Here is a 22,730-nt window from a genome sequence, read left to right as displayed (position 1 = left end):
CAAACATAATAGTTAATTTACTGTACATGTAGATGGTGAAGTAAGAAAATAGCTAATGTATGTGTGCGTGACAGTAAAGAGACTGATCTTACTTTCGCTGCTCTTCACCCTGATCAGGTGTTGAGATGGCCAGACACTCATCCATGTGACCATGAAACAGTCTTATGACATGACCTCCAGTTAAGTACCCTGGAGAGAGCAAATATAAACACAGAGCACAGATAGGTTACATTTATCTTTCAAAAAACACAGATTTTTCAGAACATTTTGCAGTTCTCTGTATTTGCTGAACACTTACCCTCTGCCAGCTCACAGCCTGAACAGACTGGATTCATGTTCCATAAGGTCTGCATAAAGGAGGCATCTACCATCAGGTCCCCGCTGGCGTACGACAGATGCTGCAGAAGATATCACAGACACCAGCTGTCAGATGCTCAGAGAATCATGGTTGATATTGTTATTAGATCACTAAGGATGTAAAAAGTCTCACTAGGTATCTCTCTGATGACACGCTAACCAGGATGAGGTCATCTCCTACCCTGACCTTCTCACCCTCTGACCTCTGTTTGGATGCAGGATGGATGGTCCACCAACATGCTTCCCCTGAATAAACAAAGACACAAATAATATGTCAAGTAAAAAAAGGGAAAACATTCTAACATGCGTAGTATTTCAAAAAACTGCTATAACCCAAACAAATGCTTACAAATATTACTATGTAATAGGTTTTACAATATATAATAAGACAAAGTAACTGTTGTGATGACTTTTTGCTTGTGTCATTTGTGGGTACTGTTTGTGTGAATGTGTGTGTTGCGAGGTATTTTCCTTCTTCTTTTTTTTTCTCTATTTCTGTCCATTTGATTGTTCTCAAGTGTGCATAGCCAGAGTGTGTTTCATGGTTATATAAATGTGCCATTTGCAGACTGTGGGAGACTGACATTTGTTAGCTTTACCATCTGGTTCATGCTGTTCAGACAACACTCTTTTTCCCGGGTTTCTATAATGCAGGGGATTCCAAACTGAGTCCTGGAGTTTGCCTCAGCACCTGAAAGTTTCTAGTATGCCTATTAAGATATTAATTAGCTAGGTGTGTTTAATTAGAGTTTGCGCTTAACTCTGCAGGACAACCAACTGCCCAAGGCCAGCATGAAAGACACTCGGGACAGTTGATGGGCCACTGCTGCATATAATAACAAAAGCTTACCATTTGCACATGTTTTTAAGCCTTGAGAAAAATTCAAGCGATTTTACTGCATTCAAGCACAAGAAGATGTGAAAGAGCTCAAATGAGTACTCTGTGTTCGGTGCACTTACAGAGAGCTGCGTCTCAGGCAGCACACAAACACCTAACTGAGTTCTCTTCCACATCTTCAAATACATAAAAAAATGTCAAATACCAATTTTGGCGAGTACTCAAAAATCAGTTGGTTATGTCTTAAGTGAATGTCAACAATTGAGAAAGAAATTAAATGTTTATCATTATATTGGATCTCTGCCTTGTGTCTTAAAGTGACAGCGCCAAATTTATTAGCTGTGTCCATTGATATTAATCCAAGAAAAAAAAAGAGAGAAAATCCCTCACTGCTCTTGGCTGAATAACTTTTGTAGTTTTAACAGGAATAAATCTATATTTAATTTATACAGTGAAGACTATGCAATGTTATTTTATATTTGATTAATAATAAGTTTCTGTACCTGAACACCTACAAACTTTTAAAAAAGCATTGTTCATTGATCATTATTTAATTTGTATCTTTGTTGTACTGATTTATTTGTGCTTTTTACACAGATTCAAATGGGGCCCACAAGTACAACCTGCACCAGGGACCCGCAAACCCCAGCTACGGCCCTGTTCTAGGTCATTACATGTACCTGTAGAATCCTCTTGAAGGCCCACATCAAAGGCAAGCTTGTCTGTGAGTGAACGTGATGTCGTCAGGCAGCTGAGATACTGTAATTCAGGGTAACACACATCTCCCTAAAATTAGTGCCATCACATTAAAGTTCAGTAAATGGTGAAAAGGACCCCTCATGCATCTCTCACCATGCTAGAGTGGTAGTGTCTCAGGAGGATGGCATGGCCATAGAGCAGCGTTCGGTGTCCCCCTCCCTGAGATGACTGGAGATTGAGGAACAACAAAGAAAATAAAGTCAAAACAGCTTCCTTTTACACAAATAGTGTTGTAAGGACTATGTTGGATAGTAAACGGCAGCATTTTACATAGGAAAGGAAAGAGCTCCACCATTTTCACATGGCGACAACAGTGAGACATAAGAAGAGGTAAACTGAAAAAAAAAAACTGTTATGAAAGGACAGAGGAATAAAGTACCAAAGATTTCTTTAAATACTGTAAGTTCACATTCACAGGAAGTGGGTTACAGTAAATGGAGAGAGCATACATACAAAAAACAACCAATGGACAGAAGAGTCAAAGGTCACATTCAGCCGTCACGAGGACAACAAACACATCCTGTGGACGGCTTACCTTTTCTCAACATCCAGTAAGGTTTAAAAGCAAGAAAACACGATTACTGTTGCTATTAGTGAGTTTTGTATATAGTCTCATACGATTTATGAGTATGATTACATAAGTGAGAGAGAGAGAGAGAGAAAGAGAGCACAACATAGCAGACCTTAAAGAAATGCCCCCCCCCAATTGTTTATATATATATATATATATATATATATATATATATATATATATATATATATATATATATATGACTTATTTAATTGCAATGTCTTGTTTGATGAGTCAATGTCTATGGTGTAACCCAATATTTCAAAGTATGCAGAAAGAGTCACTGTGGTAAAAAAATAATAAAAATAAATAAATAAATAAATAATAATAATGGAAAAGTCTTTGTAAAATCAGGGAAATTGTCACAAGTCGGTAGTATTAAGTATTAATCACCAGCACCTGTTTACAATTCAGTCATCAATTCACCACCACATAAAAGCACACACCTCAGTCAGCAAGTTGTCCGATCTTGTCGCTACACAACAGAACTTTCCTCTGTCATAGTTACCTGCATTGATTTCATTGACTTACCTCTTTGCTTACATCTTTTCATCCACCACAACACACCACTTCTGATTGTGTCCTCCAGACCATTTGTCAGACCAGCACCATACTCAGGAATGCAACGGGTTTCTCCTCCAATGTTCTCTTGCCATCGAGACACAACCTCAGTTATATCCCAATGAACAGTCAAATATCGTATTATTATATCGTCCCTCACAGGTCCCGCTCTGCGATGGGCAGAGACAATATGGACGCAAGCTGGTCCGGCAACCCAGTCGATGGAAAATTTCATCACTCCCTATCCGGGAGGTATTTGGCACTACTAAGGGCGACTCGTTGATTGGTGAGCAACTTTATAATCTTAAACAGGGCAGAATGACCATACATCAGTATTCCCTACAATTCAGAACCATTTCTGCGGCCAGCGCCTGGAATGAGGCATCCCTCCTCACTGCGTTTCTTCAAGGTCTGGAACCCAAGCTTCGTCCACAGCTAGCCGCGTACAATGATTCACATGGACTTGAAAGATTTATTCAGTTCGCCATCAGATGCTCAAATCGCCTTCAGTCCTGCCTCCAGGAGTGTTCACCAGCCCGACCAACCCCACATTACCGCCAGACCGACCCCGAACCCATGCAAACCGACACCAAACGTCTAACTCTGACTGAGCAGCAGAGGAGGCTGACCCAGGGTCTGCCTATACTGCAGCTCAAGTGGGCATTAATTACATCATGGTCTGTCCCCTTCATCCTCCACGTCCAGTGGTGAGTTACATTAAACAATCTCCCATTAAGATGAATCCACTCACCACTATTGTCCAAATTACTGCTGCCCACATCACTCTTCCAGTTACTGCCCTCCTCGACTCTGAGTCAGACGGGAACTTCATCTTGGGGGTCCTCTGCCACCAGCTCCAATTACCAACTTCTGCTACAGAAACCTTCTACCTAGTCACCATTTACAAGAAGACCATTAAATCAGCAGCATGTCTGGTATAGTGTGGGTCTGGTACAACTGACTCTAGGCCTGTTACATATGGAATCAACCAATTTCCTGGTTCTCGAGGGCTCTACAGCAGATGTCATTCTTGGTCGTCCCTGGTTGGTGCAACATAATTGATCATCTCCTGGTTGTCAGGCGAAGTCCTCAAGTTTTTCCTCAAGTCCTCAAGTACTCAAGTTTTCAACCTTGCTTCACCAATCGGCCATCTCCACTGAAAAGACTTTTGGAGGTCCTGCCCCTTAACACTACCTCCATCGAGAGTCCCTTGGAGAATCGATCCGTGGATATTCCCTCCTGCTATCAAGAATTTAGTGACATGTTCTGCCCTCACAAACCTCACAACTGCCTCCTCACCACCCCCTGGGATTGCGCAATTGATCTGATTCCGGGTGGGCCAGTGCCTCATGGAAAAATCTATCCTCTCTCCTTACTAGAACAGAAGGCCACGGAGGAGTACATATAAGAGGTTCTCAAACAGTCCCATCCACATCCCCTGCCGCTTCAAGCTTTCTATTCATGGCAAAGAATGCGACAAGAACTCTGTATTGATTATCAAGCTTTAAACCAAATCACAGTTAAGTTCCGGTATCCTCTTCCCCATGTCCCAGCAGCCCTTGAACAACTTTGGGGAGCCACTATATTCTCCAAACTAGATGTTCGTAGGGCCTATAATCTCATCCATATCCAAAAAGGAGACAAATGGAAGACGAAGTTGTTTTGTTTTTCTATTTTTTTCCTCCGTCATTTCCTAGGCCAGGCACCTGCATTCCCACAGAAGTTTTCTTGGCCCACTCGGACACCGGCTCCCTCGCTTCTTCCTCTCTTCTCCTTTCTCTGATTCCCAAGCAGCCGCGCCATTGAGTGCCCTCTGCCGGGTGTTTTTTGAAAGGACATTTTAGTTGCTCATTGTTTCTGTTTGACTATTTTTCCTAATACCCTGGCTGTTTTTTGTTCTCTTTGAGGGAGTCACTTTTTGGACTTATTAAAAATAAACAGGTCTCCTGCTGAAGCCTGCATCTGTTGTGTGCCTGACAGAACGATCTGGCCAAGATGGCCACAGCAGGCACAGATTCTGTCAGAACCGCAATCACACAGCAGGGAGTTATTTTGGGCCAGCATGAATCCAGACTGACTAACACCACATGGGAGGTGAAGTTCCTGGCTAGCTGGCGAGCTCACCACTCGCATCCAAGAGCTGCAGCAAGAAGCTGCACAGGATGGCCCAGATTGTCCTCTTCCTCGCCATGAGCCTGAGCCCCGATTCAATAATCCATCACCCTATGATGGAGACACCAAACCCCGGACCTTCTTGACCCAGTGTTCTGTGGTGTTTGCCCTACAGCCAAGCACTTGTCGAGTCCAAAGTGGCTTTCGTACTGACGCGTTTAACTGGAAAAGCTTGAGACTGGGGAACATCCATCTGGGAGACTCAAGCTCCCTTTTGAAAGGGAAATGGCGAGGCTATGTGACTGCTCTCTGAAAGAGGTCAGGAAGCAGACAACCAACTAGCTCTGCTTCGTCTGGTGGGTCGCTCAGTGACAGAGAATGCTATCCATTTCAAGACCCTGGCAGATTCCTGTGACTGGAATGAGGGGGCCTGTCGATCCATGTTCTGTGCTGGGCTAGAGGATGACATTCAGGAAGAGCTGGGCACTTATGACTTGCCACATGATTTTGACAATCTTATCAATATGGCATTGCAGATCAAGGGTTGCCTTTGTCAGCGCTGTCAGCGCCTGGCAGTTCGTCCATTCTGGAGGGTGGATGAGTTGACTCTTTGAACATTTCTTCCACTGAGCCTGGGCCTATGCAGGTGGGGCGACTTCACCTCACTCCCCAACAGAAGCAGTAATGCCTAACCTAGGACTATGCCTGTACTGTGGCAAGCCAGGTCACTTTAAAGGCCAAAGCTCGCCAGTAAAGAGGGGGTTCCTAGTGAGTGCTACCCCTTTATTGCATCCTGCCTCCTCTCATACTCTCCTTCCTGTCTCTATTCAGTTTGGATTTTTCTAACTCCTTCTTGGCAATGATTGATTCAGGAGCGGAGGGCAACTTTAAGGATAGCTCTCTATCCTACCAGTGGGGAATTCCTGCCATTCCTCTTCCCGAACCTATTCCTGCCCTTTCCCTGAGTGGCACTTTAAATAATACTGTCTCCTATGCTACTCCTCCTGTTAATCTGATCGTCTCAGGCAATCACCGCGAGGTGACCAAGCTGTACCTTCTTGTATCCCAGAGTGCTCCCATAGTGTTGGGCACCCATGGCTGGTGAAAGAAAGGCCCTCACGTAGATTAGTCAAGCAACTCTGTCTAGTCATGGAGCAAGTTTTGTCTCGAATCTTGTTTGGGTGGTGCCTGTTTTTCTGTGTCTGTATGCCCTGTCTTGCAGGTGGAGGTGGCTGATTTGAGCAGAGTCCCGGCAGAGTACCACGACCTGTGCCAGGTGTTTAGCAAGTCCCGTGCCACCTCCTTACCTCCGCATCACCCTTACGATTGTGCCATCAAGCTCCTCCCATGCACCTCTCCAACTAAGGGTCACTTGTTTTCCCATTCCAGTCCTGAAAGAGAGACCATGGACAAGTATATTAACTAATCCCTCAAAGCCGGTCTCACACGTCCCTATTCATCTCCTGCAGGCGCCGGGTTCTTCTTTGTCAAAAAGGATGGCTCCCTGCATCCCTGTATAGACTATAGAGGACTGAATGATATCAATATAAAGAAGGTAACCCTTGCCTCTTATGTCATCTGCTTCTTAGCTTTTGCAGGGAGCCATGCTTGACCAAGCTTGACCTCTAGAATGCCTATCACCTGATTCGCAGGAAGAGGATGAGTGGAAGACAGCTTTCAACACACTCACGGGACACTTTGAGTACTGCATCCTACTGTTTGTTCTGACCAAACAGACCAAACAGTTTGAGTTTCTTTTTGGACTTATTAAAATAAATGGATCTCCTGCTGAACCCTGCATCTGTGTTGTGTGCCTGACAATACATGACTACACTACTGAGGAGGCAGTAGTGAAAAAGAGGAGGAAATAAATTCTGTATTTTAATTAGGCTGATCTTTTTCCAGATAATTTAATATATAAACATGCCAGGAGCAAAACATAAATACAACTTAATGTAAAACTTTGTGAATGGAAACAAACTGTTTTATGTATTTGAAAAATGTAAAACAATGTTGTAAATAATGTAAGTATAAATAGAAAGTTAAAAAGATGCTGACTTTTAAAAATAAATAAATATAAATAAATTATTATTAGAAATAACAGTCTGAAAGCATATTGAAAATGTTATTAAAATGAAAATGTTATTAAAACCTCGAAATGATATATTATATAATTATAATATTATATTTTATATATATATATATATATATATATATATATATATATATATATATATATATATAGTCAAACCTGTAAAACTACACAACTACTGTACACAATTTTTGATAGCTGAAAGTATAAACACATTTTCCAAAATAATTAATAAGTAAACAAGCCACAGAGGCAAGTTTGTGAATGACATTTGAAATCTGCAGATCTGTGTGGTTACAGGTTTCATGTAGACCTGCTTATCAGCTTTCATGGCCAGGAATAAGTGTTAGTGTTGTGGACCATACACTGAATCACCTTAATCAGCATTCAGTGGCACTGAGCTCATCTTACACTCTGGAATGTTCACTCGTTCTCTCTCTCTCTCTTTCTCTCTCTTTCTTACAAATGTATACACTTATACACACGGACGACGTGTCATTTGAAATGCCATTTGAAGATCAAATGAGATTCCAACTCCAACCAAACCAGACAAAGTGAGGAACAGGTGACAGCAGTCAAAGGTCAAACAGAAGTAAAGGTTTAGAGGTGAAGAAGAACTATAGCATTATTTCATCCACACTGGACACCGAGTAGGAGATTTAGATACAGAGGAGAAGAAAGGTGCTGAGGTTACGATGAGACATTAGACATACCCATTTTTCCAAATCGACTGCCTAAAGTTGGCAGGAAAGGGAGATGAAAAGTAAAGAGGGAAACAAAAAGTACAGGAAATTCAGTTACCCTAACAATTGCACCCTCTAACACCAGAATGTAATTCTAATAACCCGGGTTTTAGATGACCTCATGCACCTAACATATAACAAAACAGCAGGATGAAAATTGTGTGTACGTATAATGAGGTCCAACAACACATTGACTGACAATTGACAACATATTGAAATCTGTCTGTCTGTCTGTACGTCTGTCTGTCTGTCTGTCAGTCCTTCTGTCCATCTGTTTCTTTTTCTGTCTGTACGTCTGTCTGTTTGTCCATCTGTTTGTCTGTCTGCCCTTCTGTCTCTCTGTCCGTCTGTCCATCCATCCATCCATCCTATCTATGTGTTTTTTAGATGTTTTTTCTGATCACTCATTTTAAAATCAAATTTTCTCGGTCCATCTGTCTCTGTCTATCTATCTGTACGTCTGTTTGTCTGTCTGTCCTTCTGTCCATCTGTCTGTCTCTCTGTCCTTACGTCTGTCTCTCTGTCCATCTATCTGTCTGTCTGTCTGTCTCTCTGTCCATCCATCCATCCATCCAATCTATGTGTTTTTTAGATGTTTTTCTGATCACTGATTTTAAAATAAAATTTTCTCTGTCCATCTGTCTGTCTGTCTGTCTATCTGTCTCTACGTCTGTCTGGCCTTCTGTCTGTCTCTCTGTCCGTATGTCTGTCTGTCTGTCTGTCCATCTATCTGTCTGTCTCTCTGTCCATCAGTCCATTCATCCATCCATCCATCCTATGTCTTTTTAGATGTTTTTCTTATCACTAATTTTAAAGGTCCCGTTCTTCGTGATCCCATGTTTCAAACTTTAGTTAGTGTGTTTAATTTTGTTGTTAGAGTATACATAATATCTGTTAAAAGCTCAAAGTTCAATGCCAAGTGAGATATTTTATTTACAGTTTTTCTCAGTCGCTTTGGTACATTTCTCGAATCATACTTGAGATTTGCAAAACAGTAAGTGCATTTCTCAAAACAACTCGTACAAAGAGCAAAACACCATGGATTTCCTGCAAAAGCCAGTCTCTTGCTCAAAATTCTTAGTTCATCTTTCAAAATAAATATCTGTGTCAATGAAAATGTCAGTGCCATCAGAATGACAAGTCTTTGTGTCATAGTTTACGGATAAGACAGTAAAATTGCTTAGTCATGCTGTCAATATAACTGTACACTGGAGGGATGTTCTGATGTAAACCATGGCAACATTTTGGATGACAGTTGCTGTATTGAACTGTATGCCATATGCTTATGTATGCCATAAAATCATTTCAAAACTACAGATTTACAAATTACTGTACTGGGGTATTGACTGAAAGAGACTGAAAGAATTCCCAGTTACACTTTTACTAGTGGCCCAAAAAATAAAAAAATTAAAAAAACCTTTACAAAGCCATTGTGATATAGAAAAGGAAAAATAAATATGGACACAAAGATGAAAATAAGTCAATTTTCAGAATTTGCAACTCTTGTGTTGTGCTCTGTCTATGCTGTATAAGCTTTCCAACTGAAGATTCATGAGATGAACCTTTGATGATTCATGACATGAGCTATTTCAGAGAAATGGTTTATTATTGGTTTATCAGCTACATTCTCTTCATTAGTAAAGATTCACTTGCATAATTCATGCCAAATTGACAAAAAGTCTAATAATAATGTGTAAAAAATACAAATAAAAAGTGTGCTTGGCAGTTTATGACAACTAGATTAACCATTTAGCATTTAATGACCTATACGATGAACTAAATGTTTATAGATGTTTTGGGGGGTTAGACTATTTGCACAGAAAAGTATATAATAAATTTTGAGCGACTGATAATGTAAGAAACCGCAGATAAAAGTGTGTAATCAATTGCATGAATGTACAAAAGCAATCGCAACTTGTTCAAAAGAATGAGAAACTGGTTTTATGTGTATAAATGACTAGAGGATGTGGAGGTTGTACAAGTAGTTTTGAGAATTTCATTTCTGATTTGAGAAATGTACCAAAGTGACTGAGAAAAACTGTAACAGAATTTGCCTATGTATGTGTCTGTAAATTGTAAAAGCACGTAACAATTAGATATTTTTAATCATCCCAAAACTTTGTTCACGATTCCTTTTCTTTTTGACCCTCTGCTTTTCGAATTGCTCCCTGCTCTCCACCTCTCCATCGTTCTCTCTTTCTCCTTTATGAGACTCTCACCTCACTCATATCCACTGTGTTGGCCAGCATCTCCTGCAAAGCTCGTACTGAGAGCGACTGCTCCAGTACAAAGGCACAGATCGCCAGATCAGGCGGCACATTCTGCAGATGAAGACAAAGAAACACACACATTTTTGGACAAAAATTTAGTTGTTACATTGGCAGGATACCCTTAACAATTCAAGGGATCTTTAAAAACAATGTTTAGTTATGAAAAATGTTGATTGCTGCTTTCAGCAGTGCTCGTAAATGTATGAAGCAAACCACGTTTTCTTTGTCTACTGCAATGTATTTGTGTTCAGTCATGTCAAATATTAATATTAAATATGAATAAAATAACAGTATGCATCTAAAAAGCAATTTTAATACATATAATAAACATATAATTTAAAGTAAATCATTATGTGATATAGTAAAATAATGTGGTATGCTGGATATTGTAATGAGGAATTTTAAAATATTACTGAAATAACTTAAGGCATGTAAAATTTTATATTTAATAAAAAATACTTCCATATAAATGTAAATAAATCAAAAACTGGTGTGGTACAGCCAAAACATATGTTTGGTACACTGGATAACTTAAATGAGAAATATAAAAATACAAATGTATTGTATTATTTGCATCATAAAAATAACTGTAATATAGATATTTTATATATTTATAAATAGCTATATATTATTTATAAAATAACCATGATGTAGCTAAAAAACATGGTCCACAGTGGATATTTGTAATGATGAGTAACATTCCTGCCCAGGTTATTAATATCTTTTTGATGACTTTACCTGGGCATTAGACGTTGTCTCTAGAAAGCACAGACGGTTCCCGAAGCCTTCACAGGAAAGACAAAGTTTGATCTGCTCCTTCAGAACAGTCGCGGTACACTGGAGCACAACTTGGTCCTCCTGTGACCCAGAGCAGGTTGTGAGAAAGAAAGAAATAAAAAGAAAACCCAGAAGGAATGCAAAGTGAGAGGATGAACAGACCCATATGGCAAAGGTGACAGTGACAGGGAGAATGGGATGAAATAAATACTTATTAATATACGTGCAAATATGTTGAATGATAACACGCTGATTAGTGAGACACAAATACACACACACACACACACACACACACACAAGGGCTAGTACTGTACGTTCATAGCACAGTGCGTGTAAATACGGTAATAAACACACTTGCTTCCAAACACTCTCCACCTGTCACATACAGCATTCTCAGCTGTTCCCACCACTGACTCATGATGTAGCTATATCCTGCGCTCTCTTCTCCTCTTCTCTCTCTCTCTCTCTCTCTCTCTCTCTCCCTCTCTCTCTCTCCAACCTAATTTTCTCCATCTTTCTTTCCCTTTCATATTTCACTGTGTTCTAGGTTCAGTTTTTTCCCTCTTCTGTAACACTTTTGTCAAAACTCAAGCCTCAGGATTTATCTTCTAACCTCCTATACAGTAGGTTTCAGAGAATTTTTCACTGCCACAGTCTGTCCCACAATCCCCTGCACAGAGGAAATGGGACCAGTCTATCCTTTGTAAGGGCACAGAGCCCTTTAAAACTCCAGTCATAAAATGTTTAGTCAAAAAACACATCTAGGAAGAAAGAATATTCGGTATACAGCTGGTATTAAAGCCATTGTGACTTATAATACAGTATCTACTTATTACTTAAGGCCCATGTTTTATATTCAGAGATCAAATTAGTTATTTTAAAGAGATCATATTGACAATTATTTTAATACTGGTTCACATTTTAGTGTTTTAAAGTAGAACAAATTGGACCATAATGTAATCATGGAGCAAGATAAGCAGATATAGCCAGGTATAATCGAGATATACCTTAAATTCAATCTCAGGTTTGTTGTTGGAAGAAGGCTGTGTGTGTGTGTGTGTGTGTGTGTGTGTGAGAGAGAGAGAGAGAGAGAGAGAGAGAGTACAACTCTGATACTTACAGGAATATTAATTTTTAAAATAGCAAAACACTGAGTGACTCACACTCCTTGTTGGACAATATTCAAAACCCAGAGACAAAATCAACCATCCAAAAAATTACTATCAAAAGTACAGGGTGGGAGATAACTGATGTCTATTTATATTATATGAAATGAAATGTTAAGTGAACACATTTATACACAATATTTATTCAGAATTTGATATAAATACATATATTTTCAAATACTGCAGCATATGATACACTTCTGATGTATTCGTATTCTTAGAGATGCACAGAAACAGCTGTTCAGTACCTATAAGGCGGTATTTATTCTCAATTTATGGCTGATATAGTTAGAATCTATGCTATAGTAAAATTCTATGCTATCTGTCTCAATAAATGACAAACAAATTACTCAAGAAAAAAATATTTAAATTATTTTAAATACTACAAGTGAATTTAGGACTGCAACATTATAGTATTATATTTTTTTGAGTGTTAGATTACAGAAATGTACTAAAATGTTAACAAAAAAATATAACTAAAATGTACTAAAATGTATATATATATACATATTATATATATATACATATTAACGATATATATATTAGGAGAAATTAGCATAATTTAATATTATGTACAACACTGATCACTATGGATAAATAGAAGACAACTCTGACATCTGTAAAGGGTCCCTATAAAAAAATTATTAAATGTTATACGAATAGAACTTGATCCCTATGTGAAAGACTAAAATCATACACAAATCTCTTTTATGAATGAAGTAGAGCCATTAATAACATCTGTAGTGAGCACTAAATCATTCTGAGCCTTTGGTCTCTGGGTAAGCCGCTGTGCTGAGCCTCATGATCTGCAGGATTAGCTCATCCATGTATCAATAGGCCCAGAGCAGCGCTGGGGTTTGGAAGATGCGGGACACTTTACACCACGAGTGTAATGATGACTGACTCGACATGGGATCCATTTGCAAGCTTTTATTAGAACACTCGTAGTCGTACAGGCGAAGGGTCAGGATCAGCAAACACAGTATAGTAGAGATATCAGAATCGTAGTCAATACCAAGCAGTGGGTCGGGGTAACCAGCAAGTATCACAGTCCGTATTTCAATCTGGGTTCAAAGGTAGGCAGCAAAGGTTCTAGGATCGATAATCAGCAAGGGTTGGCAACTGGGATAGCAAGACAGGGTATAACGCTCAGAAATGTTAGCCGTGGCAGAAACAAGACTTCGCAATGAGGTGACGCCAAGGTCTGGCTTATATGGCAGTCTCTGATATGGAACACCTGGCCGGTGATCAGTCCAAGGTACGGGGCTGTTGGGTAATGTAGTGCGTATCAGTGTAAGTGAGTGTTTGGATGCCTGTAGGTGTCAGTATTCGGGCGATGGTGCCCTCTGCTGGCCTCTGGAGGGACTCACGGGGTTCGTACTCGTGACAGAGCCCCCTCCCTGCGAACGCCTCCTGGCGTGAGGTGGAGGGCGACGTCGGGGTCTTCCTCGAGGTCGAGGGGCCGGTTTCTCTGGATGTTCTCTATGGAAATCCGTGGTTAAGTTGGGGTCAAGAATGTCCTCGGCATTGACCCAGGAATGTTCCTCTGGACCGTACCCCTCCCAGTCAACCAAGTATTGGAGAACTCGTCCCCGACGTCTTGAATCAAGCAGCTCTCGCACCTGATAGGTCTCCTCGCTCTCCACCTGAACCGGTTGGGGACTCTGCTCACGGGACCTCCCCTCACCCTCCTCCTCAGGGGCAGCAGCGGGCTTGAGCAGTGACATGTGGAAAGTGGGAGAAATACGATATGTGTCAGGCAAAGCAAGGCGGAATGACACAGGAGTGATTTGTTGTGTGATTTTGAATGGACCCACGTACCTAGGACTTAGCTTTCGGCATGGCAATCTCATCCGAAGGTCTCTGGTGGACAGCCAGACCCATTGACCCGGTTGGTAAGTGTGTCCAGGGCGTCGACGACGGTCGGCCTGTTCCTTCAGGCGCCGTACAGCTTGTTGAAGATGTACATGGGCCTGATTCCATGTGTCCTCGCTTCGTTGAAGCCAATCAGTAACAGCGGGAACATTGGTGGGTTCACCTGACCAGGGGAACATGGGTGGTTGGTACCCTAGAACGCATTTGAAGGGGGTGATTCCAGTGGAAGGCTTGATCAGGGAATTCTGAGCATATTCGGCCCATAGGAGAAAACGAGACCAGTCCTCTTGATGGGAGCTGCAGTAGGAGCGGAGGAACCGAGTGAGCTCCTGGTTGAGGCGTTCCACTTGACCATTGGCTTCGGGGTGATAGCCAGACGTGAGACTTACGTTGACCCCTAGGGCTTGAAAGAAATCCTTCCATAAACGAGAGGTGAACTGAGGACCTCTATCCGAAACGATGTCGTCAGGTATGCCGTAAAACCTGAACACCCAATTACACAGGAGTTCGGCGGTCTGAAGAGCAGTAGGGAGTTTGGGTAGAGGTATGAGGCGACAAGCCTTGGAGAATCGATCGATGATTGTGAGTATGACCGTGTTACCCTGGGATAGGGGTAAGTCTGTGATGAAGTCTATGGCAAGGTGTGACCAGGGTCGTTGAGGAATAGGAAGAGGTTGAAGGAGTCCAGCTGGCAGTTGACGAGGGGTTTTGTGCATGTTACACGTCTGACAGTTCTGAATGAATTTAATGGTGTCGGGGTTAATGGTCTCCCACCAGAAGCGGTTCTTGAGGAGATGGAGTGTGGCTGTGATGCCGGGGTGACCGGAGGCAGGAAGACAGTGAATATGACTCAGGACCTGATCACGGTGAGGGGCAGGTACGTAGGTTTTATCCGGTGGACAGGCGGCTGGTGGTGCTTCTTGTGAATTGTGTTGTTCAATAAGAGTCATGATATCCCACTGGATGGGAGCAACCACCACATGGAAGGGCAATATGCGTTCGGGGACTGAGATGGAAGGGTCGTCATCATGGATACGTGACAACGCATCGGCTTTAGTATTCTTGGAACCTGGGCGATAAGTGACATTGAACTGGAACCGGGAGAAGAACAAGGACCATCTGGCTTGGCGTGGGTTGAGTCTCTTGGCGGAGCGTAGGTATTCCAGATTTTTATGATCAGTAAAGACGGTGAAAGGATGAATAGCCCCTTCGAGCCAATGTCTCCACTCTTCAAACGCTGCCTTCATGGCTAACAGTTCTCTATCACCCACATCATAATTCCTCTCCGCTGGGTTGAGCTTGCGTGAGTAGAAAGCACAGGGATGAAGTCTCTCCTGAGGGCCTGGTCGTTGTGAGAGAACGGCCCCAATGCCAGTATTGGAAGCGTCAACTTCGACTAAGAAGGGAAGAGAGGGGTCAGGGTGATGCAGGATAGGAGCGGTGACAAAGCGTTCCTTTAATTCCTTAAAGGCTTGACGGGAGGCTTCGGCCCAGGTGAGACGATGGATACCTCTTTTGATCATGGAAGTGAGAGGACTGACGACTGTACTGAAATTTCTGATAAAGCGTCTGTAGAAATTGGCGAATCCCAGGAACCGTTGTAGCTCCTTGAGAGTCTGAGGCTCTGGCCACTTGAGTACAGCAGAGACCTTACTGTCGTCCATAGCAACTCCCCCCGGACTGATGACATAACCCAGGAAGGTAGTGGATGTGGTGTGAAACTCACATTTCTCGGCTTTGGCGTACAGTTGATGTTCGATGAGACGCTGTAGCACAGTTCTGACGTGTTGAATATGATCCTGAAGGGTGTTGGAGTAGATGAGAATATCGTCAATGTAGACCACAACAAACTTGTTCAGCATGTCCCTGAAGACATCATTAATGAACGCCTGGAAGATGGACGGACTATTGACCAGTCCAAACGGCATAACCCGGTATTCATAGTGACCGTTGGTTGTAGAAAAGGCCGTCTTCCACTCGTCACCCTCTCTGATGCGAATCAGGTTGTAGGCACAGCGTAAGTCAAGCTTGGTGTAGTATTGAGCTGTGCGAAGTTGTTCTAATGCAGCTGGAACCAGAGGAAGGGGATAACGGTACTTCACCGTGATCTCGTTGAGACCACGGTAATCAATGCAGGGTCTTAAACTGCCGTCCTTCTTTTTGACGAAGAAGAAACCAGCGGATGCAGGGGAAGTGGAAGGACGTATGAAGCCTTTCTCCAACTCCTCCTTGATGTATTTAGTCATGGCTTCGGTTTCTGGGAGTGACAGTGGGAACACACGACCCTTGGGTGGATTGTGACCTGGTAGAAGATCAACAGCACAGTCATGGGGTCGATGAGGTGGTAAGGTGTTTGCTTGGGTTTTGCTGAAAGCCGCCTTGAGGTCGTGATATTCCGCTGGTAGGTTGGGAACCTCGAATGACTCCTTGTTAATCGCCAACGAGCGCACTGGAAGAGGAGAAACGGTAGATAGGCATTTTGTTTGACATTTAGTGCTCCACTTTAATATCTGACCTTCCCTCCATGATACTAGCGGATCGTGCAGTCTCAGCCATGGTAGTCCCAGAATTATGGGTGTATTAGACGTGGGCAGAACGTAGAACTGAATGACCTCCTGGTGCAGTAAACCGGCTGTGACGGATAGACTTTGTGTAAGGTGAGTGATGATACCAGTTCCCAGTGGACGACCATCTATGGTAGCTACAGACAGAGAGTTAGCACAGGGTATTAAAGATACGTTGTTTGTTCTTGCAAACTCAGCTGACATGAAATTCCCAGCCGCTCCAGAGTCCAGTAAAGCAAATGTGGTCACTTGAACGTTGTTAATGGTTAGCTTCAGGGGTACAAACACACTGTTTACTGGATGGAGAGAGTGTAAGGATTCACTCACCAATTTGGATGAGACAGATGAGGGACGTGAAGGACAGTTGACTCGTTGATGACCAGAGGATCCGCAATACAGACATAGACGATTTGCCAAGCGGCGATTCCTCTCCTCAGATGAGAGATGATAGGTATTAACTTGCATGGGTTCAGAGTCCTCGACAGACTGAGCTGCTTTAATGACAGTACTGACATGAGAGCGAGGTTTACGTGAACGCTGCAGATTGTCAATTGCTATCGTCAACTCGATGAAATCGTTCAAACTTCTCCCCTCATCTCGACATGCTAGTTCAGTTTGTAATTCATGACTTAAACCCTTTCGAAACAGAACTTTTAAGGTGTCACTCACCCAGGTCGTTTGTGCTGCCAATGTGCGAAAGTTCATAGCATACTCAGCAGCTGAAGATCTCCCCTGAGAGAGCTCTAGCAAGCGTTCGCCAGCACTCTTTCCCTCCTTGGGATGATCGAAAACCTCACGGAAGCGTGTGAGGAAATCATTGAAGGAGGAGAAGGATGATCCATCCGTGCGCCATACAGCGGTAATCCAGTCCAGAGCCCTTCCGGTTAACAATGAGCAAACAAAGGCAACCTTACTGTTGTTAGTGGAATAGAGCATGGGTTGTTGTTCCACAAACAGCGAACATTGTAGTAAGAAGCCTTTACATTTGTTAGGGTCACCGTCGAATTTCTCAGGAAAAGCCAGTCGTGGGTTAATCTGAGAGGGCGTGGGAACCGCATGTGCAATGGCGGCCGCTTGTGGCGCGGGTGTCGTGACAACAGGACTATGGAGATTCTGAATAGCCTTCACCAATTCCTCCGTGACGGCGGTAAGATGATTTAACTGTTGCTGATTAGCAGCGATCTGACTTGCCTGAGCTGCCAGGTTGGTGCAGAGATGTTCATAGGCTGCTGGATCTTGTCCTGGCGAAGTCTTCTGTAATGATGACTGACTCGACATGGGATCCATTTGCAAGCTTTTATTAGAACACTCGTAGTCGTACAGGCGAAGGGTCAGGATCAGCAAACACAGTATAGTAGAGATATCAGAATCGTAGTCAATACCAAGCAGTGGGTCGGGGTAACCAGCAAGTATCACAGTCCGTATTTCAATCTGGGTTCAAAGGTAGGCAGCAAAGGTTCTAGGATCGATAATCAGCAAGGGTTGGCAACTGGGATAGCAAGACAGGGTATAACGCTCAGAAATGTTAGCCGTGGCAGAAACAAGACTTCGCAATGAGGTGACGCCAAGGTCTGGCTTATATGGCAGTCTCTGATATGGAACACCTGGCCGGTGATCAGTCCAAGGTACGGGGCTGTTGGGTAATGTAGTGCGTATCAGTGTAAGTGAGTGTTTGGATGCCTGTAGGTGTCAGTATTCGGGCGATGGTGCCCTCTGCTGGCCTCTGGAGGGACTCACGGGGTTCGTACTCGTGACAACGAGACACAAACAATCAGCGCCGATGTGCTGCTTAAACGCTTCAGAGCTCATGCAGATTACAGAGAAACAAAGAGAGTCGGAGGACAACCTGGGGAGGCTTGGAAGAGTACCGAACTGCCTTATCAATGTCACACTTATTTCTTCCTCTTAAGACTAAATGCATGGCAAGCAAGCGTAAATACTCTTAGGGATTCTCACCCATTATTTCCAATGGCAGGTGCATACACACTCAATGGCGTGTTAAGACCTGTTCACACCAAGTATGATAACTAAAGAAAGATAACGGTATTAATGATATCCACACCAAAAAGTGTCCAGTTCCTACACCCCTCAAAACACATCTGTTTTAACAGTAAATGGGCTTAGGATACACATGCCCATATTTTAGACCTCTCATCTGCAAGCTTTGCACATGCAAAAACAGGCTCCATTTCAGATCCGTTTTTAATATATATATATAAGAAAAGAAAAATAATTTTTTACACTTGGTGTTATTCAATTTCTAATAATACATACACGAACAGATCAAAAATCCAGTCAAAATCCAGTAATATTGTGAAATATTATTACATTTAAATATCTGTTTTCTGTTTAAAATTAATAGGAAAAAATTATTTGGGATTTTTTACAAGCCTTTAAGGTGTCACATGACTGAAGAAACATCGTTAAACATAAGTTTTTGCTGCTTAATATTTCTGTGCAAACCGTGATAAAGTATACTACAGTTCTAAAGTTTGGGGAAAGTAAAGTTTTTTTTTTGTTGTTTTTTTTTTAAAGAAATTAATACTTTCATTCTGCAAGGATGCATACAGATTAAAAGTGACAGTAAAGAGAACAAAAGTGATAGCAAAAGATTTATATTTCAAATAAATGCTCTTCGCATTTTTTCCACAAAAACATAAAGCTAAATAAAACTGTTTTCAACATTGATATTATTATTAATAACTGAGTACAAATAATAACTGATAATAATTAAGAATGGTTTCTGAAGAATCATGAGACACTGACTATTGGAGTAATGGCTGCCAAAAATTAAACATTGTTTGTAATATCGTAAATATATATAAAAGTAATAAAAATAAAAATAATATAAAAGTTATTACTTACAAAAAAAACTGCCAAAAAAAAAAAGAATTATTCCACAGTAAACTTATTTTAATTTATTAGAATAATACATATCTTTATATTCTATATTTATCCATCAGTTAAAATAAGAACACCAAATCACATCATATCAATTTAATGGACTGTGAGCTGACACAGCTGCTGTGTCAGTTAAATAATTTTGCTAAGCTCTCTAAAGAGCCCAACTGTGTGTTTACAGATGTGCTGTGGCACCTGTGGGTGTCAAAGAGCATGCTCGATCACCTCTGATGTCACAAAGGTCTTAGTGGGGTCAGTGGAAGCTGGGCTGTAACTTAATGAGACCAGAGTTGTGCAAAAGTCACAGTAGCCAACTGTTTCAAGGCTGTTACTTATTGACGTATTTTCCCATTATACTGGTGTATATCATCTGCCTTGAACACGGCACTGAATATTGATATGTTGTGTTGCAATTCAGCTATAAGGAATAAGAGGCCATGTTACATAGTCAACCTTAAATACAGTCTTACTAGGATTTCAAAGAATGTTTATTTATTGCAGCCCAAAATGACTGACTGAGTTTAGAAAAAATATATATATATAAATGTTACCATTTTTTGGTTTTGATACCATATGGAAGCCCTTTCCAAAACTGTTCATAGCTTTAACGTAACAAAACGTATGGCTATCTGAAGTTGGCTGATTGCAATGATTTTCTGGAATGGAATGTTTAGAAAAGTTCATTTATTTCAGTAATTCAACTCAGACTGTTAAACTTGTGTATTAAATAAACTCAATGAACACAGACTGAAGTAGTTTAAATTCCTTTAATTGTGATTATTTTGGCTAACCCCACCAATCTCAACAAATTAGAATACTTCATAAGACCAATAAAAAAAAAAATAATAATAATAATAATAATAAAATTTTAGTGAATTGTTGGCCTTCTGGAAAGTATGTTCATTTTCTGTAAATTTACTGAATACATGGTAGGGGCTCCTTTTGCTTTAATTACAACCTCAATTATGCATGGCACTGAGGCGATCAGTTGATGGAAGCCCAGGTTTCTTTGATTTTTTGGTCTGTTGTTTTTCATTTTCCTCTTGACAATCCCACATATATTCTCTGTGGGGTTCAGGTCTGGTGAGTTTGCTGGCCAGTCACATCATGGTCATTTAACCAACTTTTGGTGGTTTTGGCAGTGTGAGCAGGTGCCAAATCCTGCTGGAAAATGAATTTTGCATCTTCAACAAGCTGGTCAGCAGAATGAAGCATGAAGTGCTCCAAAATTTCTTGGTAAAGGGGTGCAGTGACTTTGGTTTTCAAAAAACACAATGGACCAACATCAGATGATATTGCACCTGAATTCATCACAGACTGTGGAAACTTAACACTGGGATTCAAGCAACTTGGACTATGAGGTTCTCCACCCTTCCTAGACTCTAGGACCTTGGTTTTCCAAATGAAATACAAAACTTGCTCTCGTCTGAAAGGAGGACTTCGAACCACTGGGCGACAGTCCAGTTCTTCTTCTCCTTAGCCCAGGTAAGACACCTCTAACATTGCCTGTGGTTCAGGAGTAGCTTAACAAGAGGAATACGGCAATTGTAGCCATTGACTCGTCTGTATGCCTTGACCCCAGCCACAGTTCACTCAAATTCTTGAATTTATTTTGTTTGACAATCCTCATAAGGCTAAAGTTCTCTCGTTTGGTTGAGCATCTTTTTCTTCCACACTTTTTCCTTCAACTCAACTTTCTGTTAACATGCTTGGATACAGCACTCTGTGAACGGCCAGCTTCTTTGGCATTGCATGTTTGTTGCTTACCCTCCTTGTGAAGGGTGTCAAAGATTGTCTTCTGGACAACTGTCAGATCAGCTTCTTTGGCAATGAATGTTTGTTGCTTACCCTCCTTGTGAAGGGTGTCAATGATTGTCTTCTGGACAACTGTCAGATCAGCAGTCTTCCCCATGATTGTGTAGCCTAATGAACCAAACTAAGAGGCCATTTTGAAGGCTCAGAAAACCTTTGCATGTGTTTTGAGTTGATTAGCTGATTGGCATGTCACCATATTCTAATGTGTTGAGATTGGTGAGTTTTTTGTTAAACGTGAGCCAAAATCATCACAATTAAAAGAACCAAAGACATTACTCCAATCTGTGTGCATTGAATTTATTTAATACACAAGTTTAACAATTTGAGTAGAAATACTGAAATATATGAAGTTTTCCATGACATACCAATTTATTGAGATGCACCTGTAGATAAGATCCCTAAAGTCGCAAAAATTAAAGTCTCAAAGCTAAAGAGATATTCTGTAAAAAAGTTAAGACTTGTCCATGCCCTAAAATGGCTTGTTTAAACATGCCCCACAAAGAAAGAAGGCATATGTTTTTATTATCGCTGTTGCCGTCGGCGCCATGTTGTGGAGATGCGGTTTCATTGTAAAAGCGAAAATACTTCGTTTGGCCTTAAAAACAAGGAAACAACTAGAATTCATTGGTGAAGTTGTAATACCACACTGTTCCAGAACAGTTCAACCCAAATATTCAGATGTGTGCAACACATTATATGGAGGACTGTTTCCTGATCATGGGAGAGTAGACTAGAGTTTTCTGACTCACAGTCTATAAGTTCATTTACATATGTAAAGGATTTGTCACTGGTGATTCAAACGTTAGGTTTGAGCAGTGTAGATTAGCGCTTTTTGTTTGACATTTTAATGATATGTAACGCAACACTGCTACACAAACTAACTTAGGAGGGAAAAGGGAGATGCAAAGTGGGCCATCAAAACACATAACAGCGTTTATAATTAGAATGAGTGTGGAGATTCCCCTTCTCCTCCAATGTGCTGATAAAGACCTCCTCAAGCCAAACCCTTCATTCTGACTACAGCCATCACTGACTGCTGACACAGACAGATGGAGGGACAGTGTGGGTGGATTAACAAGAGTAGACATGAAGCAGAACGAGGGCTGGTGCCTTAAAGACTGTCCCTTTTCAAAATGATTTTGTTTGTCCCGACTAACCTGAAGCATAAAGGCACATACTCTTTACCCGCACAACCACCTGCAACTATTTCCCAATACAAAATGTCACTTTCCCTCTAGGTGGGCTGCTTGTATTCATACAGCCACCATTTATGGGGTTATGGTTATTGTTTTCTTGTTGGCACAAAGGAATTCCAACGTTTTGTTTTGT

The 22,730-nt window shown here is 41.4% G+C and overlaps 1 protein-coding gene across 11 annotated transcripts in view; it reads right to left on the bottom strand.

The window, feature by feature from the left end:
- The window catches only part of LOC113061686 (ryanodine receptor 1-like), a 112,359-nt gene that overhangs the window by 70,509 nt on the left and 19,120 nt on the right, over positions 1 to 22,730 (bottom strand). For 7 of the 11 annotated variants that reach the window (XM_026231011.1, XM_026231014.1, XM_026231015.1 and 4 more), the window contains exons 2-9: positions 11,042 to 11,161; positions 10,253 to 10,354; positions 8,004 to 8,024; positions 2,048 to 2,122; positions 1,876 to 1,954; positions 491 to 603; positions 299 to 398; positions 93 to 189 (exon numbers count right to left, since the gene is read on the bottom strand). In XM_026231011.1, coding sequence (XP_026086796.1) covers positions 93 to 189; positions 299 to 398; positions 491 to 603; positions 1,876 to 1,954; positions 2,048 to 2,122; positions 8,004 to 8,024; positions 10,253 to 10,354; positions 11,042 to 11,161 — 707 coding nt within the window. The remainder of the gene's footprint in view (positions 1 to 92; positions 190 to 298; positions 399 to 490; positions 604 to 1,875; positions 1,955 to 2,047; positions 2,123 to 8,003; positions 8,025 to 10,252; positions 10,355 to 11,041; positions 11,162 to 22,730) is intronic. The other 4 variants (XM_026231016.1, XM_026231019.1, XM_026231021.1 and 1 more) reach the window with 1 other exon arrangement.

Source organism: Carassius auratus, chromosome 43, assembly GCF_003368295.1.
Source record: "Carassius auratus strain Wakin chromosome 43, ASM336829v1, whole genome shotgun sequence".
Classification (NCBI taxonomy): Eukaryota; Metazoa; Chordata; class Actinopteri; order Cypriniformes; family Cyprinidae; genus Carassius; species Carassius auratus.
This window is presented reverse-complemented; position numbering and strand designations above follow the sequence as displayed.